Source organism: Megalops cyprinoides, chromosome 13 (assembly GCF_013368585.1).
Source record: "Megalops cyprinoides isolate fMegCyp1 chromosome 13, fMegCyp1.pri, whole genome shotgun sequence".
Classification (NCBI taxonomy): domain Eukaryota; kingdom Metazoa; phylum Chordata; class Actinopteri; order Elopiformes; family Megalopidae; genus Megalops; species Megalops cyprinoides.
In genome coordinates this window covers 6,484,599-6,504,068 of record NC_050595.1, presented here as the reverse complement: position 1 = coordinate 6,504,068, position 19,470 = coordinate 6,484,599, and the positions used below count along the sequence as shown (strand labels likewise).

The 19,470-nt window shown below is 44.6% G+C and overlaps 1 protein-coding gene across 3 annotated transcripts in view; it reads left to right on the top strand.

Annotated features, from left to right (window-relative positions):
* Window positions 1-19,470, top strand: part of phkb (phosphorylase kinase, beta) — a 60,259-nt gene that overhangs the window by 22,848 nt on the left and 17,941 nt on the right. For all 3 annotated transcript variants that reach the window (XM_036543864.1, XM_036543863.1, XM_036543862.1), the window contains 6 exons: window positions 2,760-2,855; window positions 3,306-3,503; window positions 7,382-7,439; window positions 7,985-8,062; window positions 9,233-9,391; window positions 9,759-9,853. In XM_036543864.1, coding sequence (XP_036399757.1) covers window positions 2,760-2,855; window positions 3,306-3,503; window positions 7,382-7,439; window positions 7,985-8,062; window positions 9,233-9,391; window positions 9,759-9,853 — 684 coding nt within the window. The remainder of the gene's footprint in view (window positions 1-2,759; window positions 2,856-3,305; window positions 3,504-7,381; window positions 7,440-7,984; window positions 8,063-9,232; window positions 9,392-9,758; window positions 9,854-19,470) is intronic.

Genomic DNA, 19,470 nt, shown 5'->3' with positions numbered 1-19,470 from the left:
CTGTAATTACCTTGAAATGAATGTTAAAAATGTTTGTTTGTCGGCTTCAGGGAGAACTGAATGTTCTACCCCCCAATGAAACAAATGGGGAAGTTGTTCAAAGAAGGCAGGCATAGGAACATCCAGGGATTGAGATAGACAAGCAGCTGGTGTTTGAAACTTGCGTTAATACAAAGGTCAGCAAACTACAACTTTTCCTGCACAAGCTAGATTTCATCAGAATTATAGTCCTCAGTCCCTCTTACATACTGTCATTTAGTAACATGCGTGCTCAGTACCAAGCAAATGGTGAGGAAGATCATCAATAGCAGGAGCAGTTGAGCAGGAGCCTGTTATCCATAACTACACAACACTAATGTGCAATATAATTAGATTTCACATAACAGTGGTAGTATTATGTTGAGAATGTTTTAATTACAGTGTACTGATGCTCTTTACTGTGACTGTTTGTAAAAGACCAAAAGAATTTCCCCATGTGGGATAATTTAGTTGAACTGATTGAGTTGGATTGTGACAATATTTTCCTTTTTTTTGCCATTGTTCACTTAATATCAATAGGTTGCTGCAGAGGTGAATGTGAAATTAAAAAAAAAAAAAAAAAAAAACTCTTGCTTGTATGCGTTTGCCAAACGTAAAGGCCCAACTGCAAGGTGACAGGATCGACTGGCCCCCGGGTCCCGCTGTCTCAGCCACCTGTTGCTATGGTAACCGGGAACAAGTGGCCGCAGTGAATCGTGCGGATGTGTCTCATTAGAGAGCATTCCATCCACGGGATTGAAAGGGACCGTGCGGCTTGCTTGTGCCTGGTGAAAATGGCAGTGGGTGAAGCCTGAATTTCATTAGCGCCCTGGTGGCGTAAATCACCTCACTTCCTGCTCACAGGGGTCCAGTAAATAGCGCAGGGAGGTGGGGGCAGTAAATCGGGTCCTGTTTTGCTCGTAGTGGAAGGGATGTCTGCGTAGTCGTCCGATTGATGGATTGCACCCGCTCCTTTTTTCCTCTCTCCTCCTTGTGGCACACTCATTAGATTGATTCATCTGTTTTGGGTGTGAGAGAGAAAAAAAGCCAAGGTAGCACACATTCATAGTCATTTGGCTGTCGTAATCAGTTAAAGGAAAAAACAACACTCTCTGTTACCCAGGAAAGAGACGAGTTTTAGCAAAAGCTGATACAATGAAGCTTCTTGAAAAACATGTATATTTTCATATTTATTATTATTATTATCATGGTTACACTCATGGATGCCTTGGTTATTCTCCGTCAGTAGTAGTATTTTTCCCGTCCAGGGTTTCTGTCACTTGTCAGTAACAGGTGTTTATGTTTGCAGAGCCTGTGGCCAGCTTTAAACTTCAGGGCTTCGGTCATCCATTATTTGCATTATTTGTAATACTGAGGGTAATTAAACGGCAGTGATCTGCATATCTTACATTTCCTTCACAGAGAGATCCATTGAGTGGGAGTACATGGTGGGTGCTGTATGCCTGTGTCTTTTTTTTTTTTTTTTTTAGCAGTGTAGGAATGGCTTTTCTGTCTGATTCATTGGCATCTTTTCAATACTGATGTTTGATGGTTATATTTGTATTCAGGGTGTTTATATTTACATGCACGGGTACGTGACCTTGTACTTCCAGGTGATAAAGATCTGGATTTTAAAGGCAGTAGTATTAGCAGTAATACTGATAGTGATAATATTGCAGAACTGTGTGATACTGGAAGGCTGAGACTGTGTGGAGCTTCTGTATTTGACCGTGGGAGCATATGATCTGTTGCCCTTCTCCATGTGTTTCCACCCTGGGAACTCAGTGGCCTCCAGTCAACTGCTGAGGTCTTTCTGGGCTCATTTCCTGAGCCCTGTCTTTTCGAGCTGAGAGGAAATCAAAGCTCCAGGGTGCTGGGAGCGCGGGCGGCCTGCCCCGCGCTCATTTACATTCCGTCCCACAATCCCCTGAAACATACACTCCACACGATACATAATGTAAATACTTGCTAGTCAGATTACATTAGAAATACATACTCTGCCGCCACAAGCAAGCGGTAGCTCCACATACAGCAACATGTTGTCAGGTCCATAGTGCATGCACTGTGCAGAAGCCAATGGTGACATATAATTGAAATGTTTGTTGAACCTCCATAAACACCACTTAAATATTGGAGAAACATAATTAAGTGCTTTTTAGTGGTTTTTCTTTTTCACAAACAGTGCTTAGGCACTTCATTTCAAATTTTATGAACACCTGTGATGCCCACCATTAAAAGTGATGTTGAATGAGTCTAATCCAATCAAAAAAATTACAAGTTACATGTTTTTCACAAGTTTTTTCAGAATTGCGCCAACCTTAAAATCTTCTGCCTATGAACTAATGTGTCTATTGCCTCTGGAGTAAGTGTTCTTGGTCCATTTGATGTCCTGTACTTGATTTGCAAAGGAAATTGTAGCTTCTGCCAATCAATCAGTTTGTGTACATTTACACATAAAATGCACAGGATATTTATGATTGATTAGGCCATTTTTGACTCTGCGTCAATATCTCACTCTCACCTTCTCTGACAGGTACATTTATAAATATCAGGCGCACTGCCCAAGTTAATCTGCTTTAAACAGCAGGCAGATTATTATTATTAGTGGTTGTAGCGGTAGTGCGCTTTCTATTTTTATCATCATTATTGAAACCATTGTCATGATTTGTTGTTGTTGTTGTTATTATTATTGATTAGAAAATTATTCAGTTTGCATTGCCTTTGTTTTACTCTCTCTCCAGGGTTGCTCTTGGTCAGTCATTTTCGTGGACCTCGATGCTCACAACAGAAACAGACAAACACTGTGTTCACTGCTTCCCAGAGAGTCCAGATCGCATGTGAGTGAAAGAAGCTAATATTAATCCCCATCGATTGTTTTAATGGTGGTGAAGGTTTACCTCGGTGCAGAGCGACAGGATGTGTTCCAACTAAGATGTGGCTGTGTCTCGAATAACCTTTTAATGACAGTTTCCTCAATAATGAGTGCAAAGTGATTATTTCTCCATCAAGAAGAAGTAAATTGGTATAATGAAGAAAGATTAACTGTTGCAGAAATTCCCTTCCTATGTAATTAGAGTGTTGGTGGGGAACTCGGAGCTCATGCAATTCATTTGAATCTCTTTAATTTTATGTGAGTCCTTGACTAATGTGTTATTAAATGTCAGCGTATAACAGTGAGCTGTTCTTTGACAGGGAAATTGGCGCTCTTCACCCACGGCTTATTACTGGACGTGCGTGCTTGTTGACATATGTCTCGCTGTGTTCTTTTAACCCCTCACTTCCCGCAGAACACAGATGCCGCCCTACTGCCCTGCATCAGCTACCCTGCCTTTGCGGTGGACGACGACGCCCTCTACAGTCAGACCCTGGACAAGATTGTGCGCAAGCTGAAGGGGCGGTACGGGTTCAAGCGCTTCCTGCGGGACGGCTACCGCACCGCCAACGAGGACCGGAACCGGAGGTACTACAAACCGGCTGAAATGAAGGTAAGGGACAGCTCAGAGGCCAGCCGGAACCCAGCTCTAAAGTGCATCTGCTGTGTAGTTTCAAATGTATATCCTGTCAGAGTTTTCCTGGAAAAGGCTGCAGTGTTCTCAGTAAACTCAGGGAATGTCTTTACTTAGACATACAGCATACACTAAGTAAATGGCCCTTAAAAGCCATTTGTACATGTTTTTCTTTATGTCTAACCACTTTCCCAGGTGTGTATTTTTTTCATGCCTATTGAGTATAAAGTATATCAGTATGAAGACAGTGTTGAGTATACCCTGCTAAAAAAAATAAATAATAATAAGGGTTTTACCTTTTAAAAAAAAAAATCTTTGGCAATGACTCTAATCCACAAAACTGACCAGCTTTAATTCCTTCTGTTTCGGTGAATGACGTTGTGCATATCCTTCAGTGTTTGGGATCTCATTTCCATACATCTAGTCTAACTGGATCATTTCTGCTGAGAACTTTCACTTCAAAAGGGGAAAACGGAGAGGAACATTTCAAATCCTAGCATTAGCTGAAGTCCTGATCTTCTGGAACTAATGAACACTTGAACAAGACACATCTAGCCAGTAACACTTTCGGAGCTTTGAAATGTTACATTTTATGAGGAGTTTAGAGAACTGCCTGAATCTCCTGCCTTATATCACAGTTTCTGTGAAATCAGTGTTCCCTGTTGGATTGGTCTCCCATTTTTTTAGTGTTAAACAATATTAATGCACATGTTGCTGCATGACAGCATGACAGCACCTAGACAGCATCTTTGTAGATACCACATTGTATCATTCAAAAGCAATAAAAATATTCATACCCTCATATTGCAGCTGACAGTCTGTCATGTCTAAACCTGTGGCAGTTGTCCCAAGTGAGTTGGTTGTTCTGATAACGTTCACGTTCGTGATGTAGTGCGTAAGGACGTTCCTAAGGCTGCATTCACCTGCTACCCAGCGTTACTCAGTTATAAACAGTATCGCTGTTGTTTTTAGCTCAGTGTTCAAAAACGTTCAGAAACTCACCTGATGTGGGTGCTGCAGAATTTATTCTGAGGAAAGATCGTCGTTTATGCCGTGAGGAATAACTCTGGCGGAAAGCCCCCGGGGGACTCGGTGTTTACTGCAGGAAGCACGCCTGGATGATTACTCTTTCCACTTGAGCAGCATTTGATTGCATGTCTGACGTTTTCACCTTATCTCCTCTGGCCACATCGAGCAAAAGAGCAAAACTTGAAACTCCAGACTCCAGACTGGTGCATCTCCGCCTTGTTTTCAACCGCTATCTCGTTCCTCTTCCTCCGGCTCCTATTTCTCTCACGGCACCGGTATCTTGATCCAGGTTTCGGTTTGTTTGTTTGGCTGTTTAAGGTGAATTTGTAACGTCGCCTGGGGTGGGAGAGCCGTTGGCGGAACAGCGTTTCGCGGAGAGGGCCGGATTGATGGCACCGCTGTGCCCGCTGGTTGCGGCATCTGATGACCGCACTCGGCACAGATCTCAAGGCATGTTGTGCTGAAGCGGAGCTGCTTTGATCGCTAAGAGCCGAGTCTGTCAGGTGTGGGGGGTTTGCACTTTCATCCCTGCGGTGGCCACAAAAACGCCATCGCGTTTAGAAGCTGAAAAATCGAAAAGGTCACGAGGATGCCCACCCCTGAGTCCCTCCGCACAAACCACTTCACTCTTCCCTGCAACGAGATAACACTCGCTTACAAAGATGCCATTTAATAGGTGGATCTCATCTAAGCCTGAAATTATGTAATGTGATTTCTGGGAAAGGTCAGAACACTTCTTAAAAAAAAATTAGCCCCGGGGAAAGTGTTCGGTTTGACAAAGCAAGCAAGTCAAGCACCCTCACAAGGCTGATCTAAAAACACTTGCCATTGTCCTTCCAGATTCATTCCCTGAGTTTGGTTGTGCTGTGGGGCAGCTTTAGGTGTTGACCTCCATACTGTATGAATGCAGATGTGTCAGATATGCATGTGTTTGGTGTGGAATGCAAGCACTGCAGCCGTGTTTGTGATTTTCTCTACCTCAGCACAGGAGGTGCACACTGTACATTTGAGGCACGCTCGATTAATGGTCTTGAATAGAACGCCGTGCTGCTTTTATCACATCATAATCTCTGTTATCTCTTGTCACCATGGAGATTGTCTGCTGAGATTGAGAAGAGTGATAGGAAGCCGCTAATTAAAATTTCTCTGAAAGACTGAACATTTTATTGCCAGTAAGGAACCTCGCTGTTTTTTTTTTCCCCTAACTAATCTGGTCAGTGGAAATGAGAGGTGCATCATTGGGAAATTGGGTTGTGCTGTTTACTATATGAATTAAAAGCTGCTGTTTCTGTTTCATTCATCTGAAATGTAAGCTGTTGCATTAATCTTAGTAAACTTGGGTCATACCATTATACACATCAGTGTTTGCAGAAGAAATTCAGGTGAGGTTTCAAAATTCAAATGACTACAGCTGTCTTCACAGAATTTGAACTACAACCTTCCTGATACCCGCCCAGTTCCCTAACCTCACTCGCATCACTTACACGCAAAGGAGAGCATGTACAAATATGCAAAAACCATCTCATCCATGTTCATTTCAGTTGCAAACCCAAATGACATCAATGCTTTCAAAGTGAGTTTATGGGTGATTTGTGTATACTTATTTGTCTCTAAGTTGAAATTTGATATCTTTATCTCAGTCCAAGCGTGAAATTAAAAGGGTTTAGCATTGCGCTTCATTGATTTTAAATATGAGGATTTTATGTTTGTTTCAGTTTATTGTTTGAAATATCCTGTGCCTCTTTCACTCTCCTCCTTTTCTGCAGGGGTGTTTCTTTATTGAAAGGTGTATTTTAGCATCAGGACTTCATGTTCTGTACCATTTTTTTGGGCATCATGTGTTATCCAAGCTGTGTGGTACGGATATAGAAAAAGCTCCAACAATCATTGTATATTTGAACTTTATTTCTGTTTTCTTTTATCTAACTCATCTCGAGTTTACGTCATCGTTCAATTTCACGAACAGTGCCGCATAGTTAGGCTCCAACAAATAAAAATAATTTCAAAATGGACAACAAAGGAAAGATTATCCTTGTGAAAAACCAAATAGTCATTTTTTCCTGAGAAAAAGAGCTTAAATGCTCTGTGTATGTCCACTCAGTAAACAAAGTACTAAGTACCTTTCATTCATGTTTACAGATGAGGAGCACCCATTAGAGGAGTGATTCTGGCCATATATTCTATGTGTAATCATGCTATATGTCATTACTTTGAAACCTGTGCTGCTGTGGACAGTGTGGTAATTGAACTATGGAACATATAGATTGTGTATCGCAACAAACTGAATGACCTCTTCACACACGGACATGTTTGCTTGTGGGTACTGCTGAAATGGAGAGATAGATACAGTATATCGAGAGTAACATAAATCAGCAATCAACACAGTACTCCTGACTAAATACACCATTATTTAAAGAATGTGTTTCAGTCAGGACACGGCAAAACATGTTGTTCTTAGGAAGAAACAAGGACTCTGGTGAACTAATCAGAAAGCAGATCTATTGAAGAAGTATTGCACTTTATTCAAGAATGATACGGCTGTGGAAATGAAAGATCTTCTGCCACTGTTATTTTTGCTCTATGGGACACAGAAATGTCCCCCAGATGGAAGAGGCAGCACTTTGCCACAGAGAACATGACTGCTTTTATTTGGTCAACATCTACTCAGAATGGCCCTCTAATCATCTACTTAACATTTAGTCCCAACAAGCCTGTATACAGTCCATCTGTACAACCCGTTTATTTCATCATACTTTCCTTTATAAGAGAGGGCATTGATGGTCAAGGACTTTCACAACATTTAACTCTCTCTGTTCTTCTTTCTCCAGCTTTTTGATGGCATTGAATGCGAGTTTCCCATTTTTTACATCTTCATGATGATTGATGGTAAGAACATCAGATTATGAAATGCTGTGTGTGGTGTGTGTGTGTGTGTGTGTGTGCGCATGCACATGCTCACAAGATCACAATCAGATTATGAAATGCTTCTTTGTGTGAGCGTGTATTTGGGATAACAGATCAAAGGTGCTTTCAGTTAATTTGAAAGCCAAACTGTATAGTTCAAAACAATAAAGCTTTACATAGGACATGTTTTAGCTTTGAACAAAACCCTTAACTAAATTGTTGGTTTGAAGTAATTCATAATGGTGTATATAACCCACAGTAATTGTGCTCATTTTAAAAGTGAAATGCATTGTACCAAGCTTGCTAAAGGCTTAGGCTCCCGCATGCTATGGCTCTGTATGGATACCCAGAACGGCTGCTCACTAATGGATATTCTTTATATTTACAGCAGCATTGTTGAGAGCTCTTGAGCTCCTGCGCTTTCTCTAAACCTATAACACAAATATGGCCTCTGATAGACGACCACTTCACTCAGAAGGACTCGGCACACAGTCCAGAAAAAGTGACTCGACTTGTTTGCGTTCCAGGTGTCTTCCGAGGAAACACTGCTCAGGTCATGGAGTATCAGGAGTTGCTGGGATCTGTCATTTTCCAGTCCTTTGATGGTAAGGCAAGTTCAATAAGCGCCGTTGAACCCCCGCCTTATTTTGTTGATTTATTTTAACAAAAGAAAAACTGAAGTTGCAGAATAGGATATCCTGTGTAACGCAAATGTTACGCTGAGCTTAAAGAAGAAGATTGAAAAGGCGTCCTCCCGTAAACTGCGAGCCTGCTATCAGCGGAAAGGCCTCGTACGTCCTGTTCTAACACAGCCGATATTCAGTAATGTGAGAGGAGACATCAGTACTGTAGTCATCTCTGTCCTTTTCGCTGACAGAACAGGAAGTATAGGCCATGGCCCCGCTCTGTGTGGGATATATTCACTGTGCGGAACTGAAGCCATCTGTCCATTGCAGCACATTGTTTGGTCAGCTCATGTCCTTAAATAGGATTGCATTGCTTTGCATTTAAATACTGTGTGTTCATGCAAACATCTACATTTACTCCAGCATTACAGGTGAAGCTGCAGATTTGCATTTTGTCCCAGCTCTACTATTAAGTAACACATTCAGGCAAGGGCTATGTTTTACCTGTTTCTTTTTTTTTTTTTTTTTTTTTGCACAACACTGAAGTTAATAAAAAATACAGTTAGTTAAATTTATTACACACAGCTAAGACTAAAGCACGTTGCACTTAGATGGAAAGAGGCTACGACTGGAACCAGCACTCCAAATCCAGTCCTGTTGTTGCTTCCCCAGTCAGTTATTTTTACAGCGAGCCGAGAGAGATGCACCCATGATCCTGTGTGGTGTATGTTTCATTGTCTGTGGAAACATTCTGAACAGGGATAACTGAGCAATGGCAAGTTTGCAACAGAATGTTCTTTTGTTGGTGTACCAACTGTGTACAAGGAAAACATGCAGTGGAATGAACACACCTCTTGGGGTGGACCCTTTAGTCTCTGTCTGTTGTGTGGGTTATATTCTTGGTTTATCCCTAAGTTGTATTGTTGGTTATAGCCCATGGCTTTGGGCTCTGTGTGCTGTGTGGGTTGTGTTTTATATGTCTTATGGCGCTGGCTGTGTGTGTTGTGTGGGTGATATTCTTGGTTGTAGCACATGGGTTTGGACTATGTGTGTTGTGTGGGTTATATTCTTGGTTATAGTACATAGCTTTGGGGTGTACATGTTGCTTTCCCTCTCTCTGAAATAAACGAACCTCACATGTCTGGACAGGCCATGCCGTCATCCCCAAGTACTACTACGTCCCGGCCGACTTTGTGGAGGCCGAGCAGAAGAAGCACGGCAGCCAGAAACGTTTCCCCAGCAACTCCGGCCGCGACGGCAAGCTCTTCCTCTGGGGACAGGCCCTGTACAACATCGCCAAACTGCTCGGTCAGTGACCTTTCCTCACGGTGCGGTCAAAATGATCTTTCACATTTATGGTCAGACTTGGTTGTTATGTCAAAATTAAGTGCATTTGAGGCCATCTTGTTCTCCAAGTATTAATTATGTGCAACAAGCAAATTAAAAACATTAATTGAATGATGATTACAATCATTTAAGCCTCACTAACAGTGTCTGAAAAATGTGACAGTGAGGTAATCCTTTAGTGTTAGAGGCTCTTGAGTCCTTTGAGTGAGTAAATCCGACTAAAGCCGTAATGCTTATTGCAGTTCCGATCTTATGAATATGTGGGTCAGCAAGAACTACAGGAAGTGCCTGTGGGTGATCCGGCTGCTCTGTGATGACTTGTTTTCAGTTGATGGCCTAATTAGCCCCAAGGACATCGACCCCATTCACCGCTACGTGCCACGGCAAGATCAGAGGAACGTCAGCATGAGATACTCCAATCAGGTAGGACTCCTGCAGTCATGTGATCCGGTGTGGACACACATGCTTGGACTGTGACTTTGGGACTGTAATGGACTAGGAGCCCAGCTATCTGCTGAAACACGGGGGCAACATTAATCATAGGACATGTATTACACCTGTGCATTTTTAATAATTTTATCCCTTTCATGTGACCATTTTGGAATCGTTATTCGTATATAGTAGGCTTGTTGCATCGTGACAATCTCTGCGCTTGTGCAGGAAGGCTTAGGTGAGATGAATGCAGTCCTGCAATAAAGTCACTCACAGCCAGCCAACAGCCGTTCCTGGCACTAGTCACACAGTGCATTAAAGTGGAGCAGGTGCTCATTGGAGGATAGACACTACTCCACTGATGCCATCTCTGTAGCGTCTGATTAATCTCAGGCTTTCTGAGACAGTGCGGTGAGATGAGGAAGCCCTGGAGGAACTACCCACCCCAAGCTAATATGTTCCATCACTGTACTGGTAATTGTTGGCAAATGACGCTGTCAGATTTTGAACCCGGGCTGTAGAGCTCGGCCTGCACTCGAGCCTTGCCGACTGGGCCTCTGGAGGCTCTGGCTTTGTGTTCTGCCCCCCTCTCCCAGGCAAATCCTCACGAACAAGCCTTTGTTGAACATGCTCCTGGTGCGTTAAACAGAAGAGTGGAGGCAGGATTGACACGTCTTTTTTAAGTGTTAGGTCTGTAAAGCCGAATGCAATGCTGCCGCACAGTGCAACGCAGCCAGGCGGAGGTTTGCTGTGTCGCATTGCTAACGTCCTCACGTCCAACTTCATTTTCATTCGAGAGCCAAATGACGTGCGGGAGCTCGGAGCTTTCACGTTGAGTTTATGCTTGATTGGAGTACCGTTTCCTGAGTGCCTGTTCCTTTAGAAAGATTGTTTTTTTTTTTTTTGTTATTTTTATCATCAAAAGGACGTGTGCTCCATTTTTTTTTTTTACCTTGAAAAGAGTCAACACAAAAGAACTGCAGTTCCCATGAGACATAGCTACTTGTCACATAAACAGTTCATGTCAAGAAAACAGTGTTACCGGCTGGATACAAAACCCTTGCACTTAAGTTTTTTTTTTTTTCTTTTTCTTTTTATATGGTATGACTTGCTCAGAATAGATTGGTCTATAAAAGGCAAGCTATTGTATGTCATTCTGCAATCAGGTAGCCACATTGAATTATAATACAACCAAATATAAACTGAGTACAGTGTTAAGGCCACACTGGACATGCCCTGTGATACACAAACAAGCAGTGATTTCCTTTAGAGGAAACATTAGCTAGAGAGAGCCTGCCCACCTCATTCCATCCTGGTAAAAGTGACCCTTTTTCTGTTGTTGTGTTATCACAGTTATATGGAGACCAACATTCCCAAAGAATTGTGGGTCAGGGATTCACCGCCCACACAATGTCTTGTGTTCTGAAGGTCAGAAGGCCAGTTTAGCCGCCTGAGCACAGGGCGGCACAAGCAGGCACTCGGGAAGAGAGAAATTGTTCGGTTATTCCAGCTAAACAAAGAGCAAGGTCTTTGGAAGACTCCCAGTGAATTGTGGGTAACGGGTGCCGTGACTTGCCTGCGCATTGTGTGTTGCAAGGCAGGCGAGAGGACCTGAGGCTGACCCCCCCCCCCCACGCCCCTCCCGGGAGAGGCCGACCCTGTCCACAGCCAGGTCAGGAGGTGCCGCCAGCTCCCACGAAGGGGACAGGAGTTCACAAGTTGATCTCAGCTCTTACACAAAGGACAGCAATCTGCTGACAACTTGCTGTGTCCTCAGCTGACAAACTGACAGCTCCTGTTAGCCATTACTTTACATCTTTGCCACCTACAGAGCTTGCATTTAACATGGTGGCCCCCTAATGAAGCTGGATATTTATATTTATACTGACGCCATTTCTGTTATGAACCCTGCTTAAGTGCGCACCAGCATCCCAACAGAACCTGCAACCTTTCAGCTGGCAAAACTCTGCAGTGTAGATACATACATGTTTGCAATGTTCTTTGCCGGGCGATAGTGTAGGCTGCAAGAAAAGAAGTTTTGTTTTGAGGGCGTTTAGGAAGTTGTGAACTGAATTTCAACATAAGTCTTGATGTGACGATACGGACTGTTTTCAGCAAATGGATTTTTTTTTCTTCATCTGCCTAGGACGGTAAATAATTTTTCTGGCAAAGTGGCACTTCAGCCAGGTGGCACGGTGACAGGCCCTCCAGCGGAGCCGCCGGTGACAGGGAGAGCCGCTTAAGAGATGGCAAGCGACCTGACCCCGGCTCGAATCGCGATCTTTCTCGTACTCTGATAGCGGGATTGGATGTTGGCCCCTGCATCAGATTTTCAGAGCGTCAAAGCGCCACGTCAGAGTGCCATTAATGCTGTTTACATGCTGCCCTTGCTTTCAGTGCAGTGTTTCTTTCATCCATATTTAGTTAACTGGCTCATTTCCAATCATACACCTCACTCCTGAACTGGGATAGAGAAGCACTATCCTTGTCACGGATTTGGGTTTTTGAGGAAGGATATAACTGTATGCTCTACTGTATGCTTACCTTTTCCAGTAGTTTTTTTACCTTTCCACAGACAGTGTGTTTCAAAGCTGAGCATGCTTGGGTCATGCACAAACTACACCCTGAAGGAGATGATGTGAAATAAGTGGTCACATTTTTAACAGCCTGCTGCCAACACGAGTGCCTGTAAGGACAGAGGCCTGCTGTCTTACTGAGTCCCCATAAGAAAAGTAGCCCTCTATTGTAGTGAGGCGAGTCCCCATTAGAAAAAACGGCCCTCTACTGCAGTGAGGCCTTTTTGTGGTGGGGCTGAAGTTACTCTGGAGCGAGTAGGGAAGATCAATACAGCCACAGCTGTGTTCACTGCGAGACCAGCAATCTGCCCCCTAAGTGGACTCGCTCCTTTATATCCAACCCTAGTTAGATCGATAATCATAGCTTGGTTTTAAAAGACACCGCGGTCGGCCCCTCCACATTAATCTGAAACCGGGGTGTAATTTTAGACCCGGACCTGCTGTATGCTGCTGCTGTCTGTTTTTCACTTTTGCTGAACGGCTTAGGTGGCGTTTTATCTGTGAGTGCAGCAGGGAAGCCTGCCGGCAGGGCTCTTATCGCCTGCAGGACTGCTGAACTGCGCTCCTGACCGCAGCGCCAGCCTCACTTCTCAGCAAGCCTCGGTGTGTGCAGGGGACTGCCAAAGCCGAGCTTCAGTACAGCCCCGGTCCTGTGGGAGGCTTCTGAACGCAATCGCTCTCCTCCCTCGCAAGGCTCCTCTCTCCCCGAGCTCCTTCGCCGTCACCGTGCTCCGTGCGGTCGCTCGACTCTGCTGTCGCTAGGCTACCCTGTCGCTAAGCTCGGCGTGTTTGGAGGTGATGGTCCCTCTGCCCCCATCACCAGTTTGGGGAAACACCCTCCCTGTGGTCCAATGTCTCCCACCCTTTCCATATGAGCCTTCAATTGTCTTGCTTTCATTCTTTTATATTTGTGTTGTTCTTTCCTTGCAAGCACTTTAACAACAGTGTAATGTTATGATGATGACAATGAGATGGTGATTATTATTATTATTATTATTATTATTATTATTATTATCAATAATTTGTTTTATTTTGTTCAGTAAGACTGCTCATGCATACAGCAGTTACAGCCCACTTCAGCACCTTCCCAATAATGCATGCTTGAGAGAAACATTTTACTCCTCTGAGTTTTTTTAAAGTCTATTTTTGGTTTAATCTGGATGTCATTAGACCTGCGCTGTCAGAGCGAATTGAATCGCTTGTGTGGCGTTGTAGGAACCGCACCGGGGTTATTACGGGAGCCTGCCCGTCGCTCGGCTGAAAAGCCAGGCCACCCCATGGCTGCACTTTGGGAACACGAGCGTCACCCAGACCCGGGCTGCTCTGCTTTGCTGGCTGTGGGCTCGGTCCACGTGGCCTGGCCCATGTGACGGCCCATGTGACGGTGCAGGCACTGGTGCAGGTTGCATCTCTGTGCATTTTCACGTCTGGATAGTGCAAATGTCAGCGGGATCATTTATGTGGCGCGGGCGCGGAACAGCTTGCTCGCAGCATACCGGCCGGGATTTATTGCTGTCTGGGTTATTACCGGCCAGCTGCTCACTCAATTTGTGTCCTTTGGAGTTCTGTTTGGTCCCTGTTTATTTTCTAAATACCTTTTTTTGTGTTATTAATTCATTTTGTGGAAAGCTCTCTGTAAGACCTGTGAGTCATTGATTCTGCAGGTTTCATTTTTTTTGGGGGGGTAAGAGGGTTCGGGAGAGAGCGTCAGGGGTTACTGCTCTTGAAAGGCAAGCAAAATTCTCGAATTTTGACTGCTGGCTCGGTAATACTGAAATTCATATAGGGCCGTTCGCTCTCCTGGAAACCTGTGCCGTTGTGCTTATCTCCAACTGTCACACCGGAATCTCAATGAGAATCATATGAAATACTGCAGGTTTGAGGCACTCTGGTCCTCGAGGCTTTCATATAGCGCAGCTTAATATAAATTGATTTTTTTTTCGTTATAGAGTCTCTGGCCGAAAACTAATATAACGCAAGAATGCCCAGTGACGGTGATTTGTATCAGGCTGTCTGCGCAGTTGTCCAGTAGCCCAGAATGTCTTCTACACAACAAAAAAAAACAGCTGTGTTTGCTTTTCGTCAGTCCGTTCACGGTGTGATATCTCTACTTACTGGGTTTTCTTACACAGTTCTGCTTACTGGCATCGACATTAACCAGTCTACACTTCATATAAGAACCTTTGCAGCCCAACTACTTTTGCCTGTTCTCATTATTCAGCGCTGCTAACAGACATCTCCCCCCTTCCTTCTATTGAGAACCTTCCCAACAGCAATTTAGCACTATGACCAATGGCCTTTTGCCAATTTGTATATTCCTCACCCACACTTTAGGGAGGCCTAAAGATGAGGCTGAAACTTGGTAAGATATGTACTCAAAAATCTCAGAGCGTTTTCTTTCAGTACATTTCTTTTTAAGTCTTGATGTCTGAGACAATTGTGAAATTGTTTGAGTTTTTCAGGGTTTCAGGGTCTCCGGTCCTTAGAAGAGTTGACCCTCATGGCTCAGAAATACAAATCTTTACAGAATAAAACCTTTTTTTCTCATGATTTTCAGCAGTTTCACCAAACATGAACCCTGTGTGAATCACCGGGAAAAATAGCCAGCCAGATAGCTCTGTGTCCAGTGATAAATGATGTCCTCAGACATTCATTACATAGAATGGGCTTTAGAATAATTACTCAATGCCATGAATGCATTGGGAAAACTAGCTCTCTCTAGTCTGCCTCGAACATCGGCTACTGCTGTTTTTTACGAGCTCATTCTTGCATGTTAAGCGTGTGTAAATGAATTCCCCAGTCTCTGTCCTCTCGACTGACACTCACACATTAAGATACCAAACAGCAGTGGGAGGTGAGTGTGTCCAGGGGATACCCCAGACATACAAACACACACACACACACACACACACACACACACACACAGTAAAGATTTATGGGCCCCTGTGACATAATACTTGTTTTGCCCAGGTCAGTGAACCAGAGGTTCCAGGCAGGTTAGTTGTGTTAAATAGCTGCATTTCAGTGGAGCACAAGCCATGTATCCTCTTTCCAACAAAGACAACCAAACAAATTGTCATTAACCACTTGTCAGGGACATTGTCGCTTCTCGCTAACACATTGTCCCTATGAACTGGTTATGTTTTGAGTTTCAGCTCTAGAATTACTCTATCACAGAGCTGGGGGAAAATTATGAAAGTGCCAATCGCCAGTGCCCCACTAGGGATTTAAATGCAAATGTGTTTTCAGATAGACGGCCAATTAAATAAGCACAATTCCTGCATCATTCAGAGCTCCACCCCGTGACTAAAACAGTGCTGGCTGATCAGCTAAAAGGCCTAATCTAGCAGCGCAAACTGTGAACCGTAATCTTTTGATTATAATCAGGGTTCATCATTTATTTTCAGGGATATTTTTGATAGCAGCCCCTCCCTATTGATATATTAGAGAGCTGCGGGAGTTCTAGATTTTAAACGATTACTCAGTCAGTCGTCCACACCCCCCACAACCCCCCCCCCCCCCCCCCCAATGCATCTTTTGCAGAAACATCTCCAGCTCTGCACAGCTGAAACTGATTGCTTCTGCAGCACAACATCTTCAGTTAGCTCTCAGATCACAGGAGTAGAAAATGAAGTGATTTCGCTGACTAACGGGGGCTTTGCACCTGCTGGCAGGGTATCACGGGGGGGGGCTGCAGGTAGGGCGGAACGTCTCACAGGCACACTCCGTTCCCGCGTCAGGTGGCCGGTATGAGGCCGATTCGCTGGGTGTCCTTTTAAGCCTCGTCATTGTCAGAGAATAAGTGCCATCACGCACCGATCGCAGCTCTCGCGAATGTTCGTGTTCGCTTTTAAAGATAATCGTACATCCGGGATTAATGGCAGTCATTTTGAGCAGCCAGCGCTGTCGCACTTGGCGGAATGTGAAACGACATTCGTATTGAGGTTGTTTGTGGATTTGGATGGAGTCTGTAGGAAGCCAATCCTCAGATCTGTCACACTGTGTTAGTGTTATATTCCCGTGCTTTTAATTAAGACAATACGAATCTGAAATTGAAATTGTTCGTACGACTCTGTGATGTGGAAATCCCAACTAAGCCTATTTGCAGATGGGTGCTATTTTGTCAAATTCAACAGAGCAGTTTAATTTGGGAGGATGTAAGCCACTGCCGGCACCGATTGCTTGAGCTGAGTGGGAACATCTCAGCGCCTTTTTTTTTTTTTTTTGAGGTTCCGTTTATTGCCCTCGTTCCTCTTAACAACGAATCCTGCTGTTGAGCAGCACGGAGTGAACTTTCATCTCCACTTGTCACGTTCCGTCTGTCGTTTCTGTCTTCGGTGTACTAGTGTTGTCAGAGGCGGTAAATGTTCCTCTGTCTCAGACGAAAAGATTACAGGCATGTAGAGTACAAACAGACAGAGAAATGGAACATGGTTAGACTGTCATCTGGCTGAAATAAAGCTAACAGACAGGAAGAATAACGCAGACGTTTGCTTTACTCTCGCCTCTCTGCCTCAGAACGCGCTGTCTTTTCATCTCTCTCACTCCCTCCCTCTCTCAGGTGTGTTTGGTGCTGTCTATGGCTGTCTTTAGTCACGACCTCTTCGTCGCAGATTCGTGAGGCTGTGTGTTTGAGTCTGTGTACATCCGTGTGTCTTTGTGTGCGCATTGGTAGGTGTGTGTGAGAATGGGAAAAAAAACTATGTTTGCACCTGTGTACATGCATGTGTCTGTATGGGAGTGCTTGTGTGTGTGAAAGAGAGAAGAATGAGAAAGGAGAGAAAGGAAGCATGAGAAACTGTGTGTGTGTGCGAATGCATGTGTGTTTGAGTATTAGTCAGTGTGTGTGTTTGTAAGAGAGAGAGGGGAAGTATTTGTGACAGAAAATGAGAATCTGTGTGTGTGTTGGTGTCAGCGAGGGTGTGTGTGTGTGTGTGTGTGTGTGTGTGTGTGTGTGTGTGTGTGTGTGTGTGTGTGTGTGTGTGTGTTTCTCAACATCATCAAGTGTGTGTATTTGTGAGAGAGAAAGAAAGAAATACTGTCCATGACTTTGCCTTTCTGCTACAAAAGCTCCAGCGTGAGCTTCCAGCGGACGCGGGGCGTGACGGCGCTCGGTCGTGTAGCGCCTTGCCTGCCGCCTCCTCTGAGCCAAAGCCGTCCATCTGCTCCTGCCTGCCTTGTCCGCCGGAGCTGTGAGGCCGCCGGAGCGGTGAGGCCGCCGGCGCGCTGCCAGAGGCCTGGAGCTGCGAGCGCAGCACCGTAACGGAGCGCTGACGGCGCCTGCTGCCCGCTCTCCAGAAGCTCCGCTGCTCCCTCCTCTGAAGCGGGCCCGCTGGAACTTTCCGGCTGCTAAACGCCACCGAAACGCAAAGCGGACTGCACCTACTCCCCGCGTGGCAGAGGAAATCATCTCCCGAGTTATTTTTCTTTTTCTTCCCAAATTATTTCTGATTTGTACAGGTATGCTAATGCAGCTCATTTGCATACTTCCGTCGGAGGCTTCTGTCTGTGATTAATCAGCCAGGTTTGGTGCGAGAAGCTCTCTCTCTCCCTCTCTCGCTCCCTCTCTCTCACTCACCCAAGATGAGCTCCACTGATTGATAATAATGAGGGTTATAAGGAAACCTGCTCATTTGGCTGAAATGAAATCACTTTCGCTCGTTTGTTGTCAGGGCTCCAGCGGTGCTAAATTAGAGAGCATCATTCCTGATAAACAGCCCCAGCCTGAGCTTGCGAGACGTCTCGGGTTCCATGTTCCATTTCGCGTCCGTTATCACAAAAGCTCCAATTAACTGCAATCTCCATTCCGTCTTAAATAATTAATTGTCGGTGATACTTTTATTTAGTTGAGATACATAAAATGCACTTGTTGAACACGGGCCCAGTGTCTTAGCAGATTTCGCTGAGGCTTTCATTTCCCATCTTTCAGATGATATTTAATCCTGTACTCTTTGTTGTCTCAAAGTGAGGATTTGCAGACCGTGCTGCAAGGCCGATGGATGCATGCTGATCTTGAATGAGTACCGCGCGTGTCATTTCCTCTCGCACCATTTTAAATCAGCATCAGCATGAACCGCCAAGCCTTTCTGACATACTACCCAAGCTTCCAGAAAGGCAGACTTTGCGCTATGACACATGGAACGTTCCGGACAGCCTGTGGAACATTTTCGCCATTGCGCATCAAGGCGTTGCAGTCTTCCTAGGTGCAAAGAGACTGAGTCCAGGTTGAAAACAGTTTAAAGGCTGCAGGCGTTTCAGCGAGGAAGACTTTCCCCGCAGTCTTTGGTTCTCACTGCCTCCCCTTCCGAAAAAAGTTCCCCTACAGCACCGCCCCTCAGGAACCTCCAAATTTACGGCCTTGGGCTCTGCACCATGCTGTTCGCCTGTCCCCTCGGCCGGGTGATTAATGACTCCCTTAAACCTTTCTGAGAGAGAGTTACTGTCCTGTATTTCCTCAGCTCCTTGTTAGTCACCTGCTGTAAAGGTCAGTCAATACATCAATCAAAAAGTATTTGTTAGAGCGCATTTTTACAACGGCTTTGTCACAAAGCGCCAGGGCACTGTTTCAAAAAAACTGAAAACTCAGAGCCAGTTGTGAAAATACTGGGCAGTGATTCACTGGCAAGGAAAAGATAGTTGAGAGAAAGCTAAGGGGGGGATTTTTAGTTTTCTGTTGGTGTTTGATTCTCTGACAATGTTATCTTAGTGGTGTCCCTGTTCTGGAACCCCAAGGGTGCTGAGGATTTTAGAGATCCTTCTTAGCCAGGAGCTCATGGCCACCTGGGAGAATTCACATCCTCAGCCAATCAATGCCTCAGATTAAGGTAACTAAGGCCTGAATGCGAGGTAAAGGCCATAGCAGCACCACTTGACTGGGTACCTGCCAAGGGTGTTGTAGCAGGGTTGCAGGGGCTTTAATAAGAACACAACAACCATTTATTTTTTTCCCTGCTGTGGGCTCATGAAATAAACAATACCTAAACAGAAAGTAGCATCCCAGCCCGTGAAGATCAGCTCAACATGCAGTCTCTG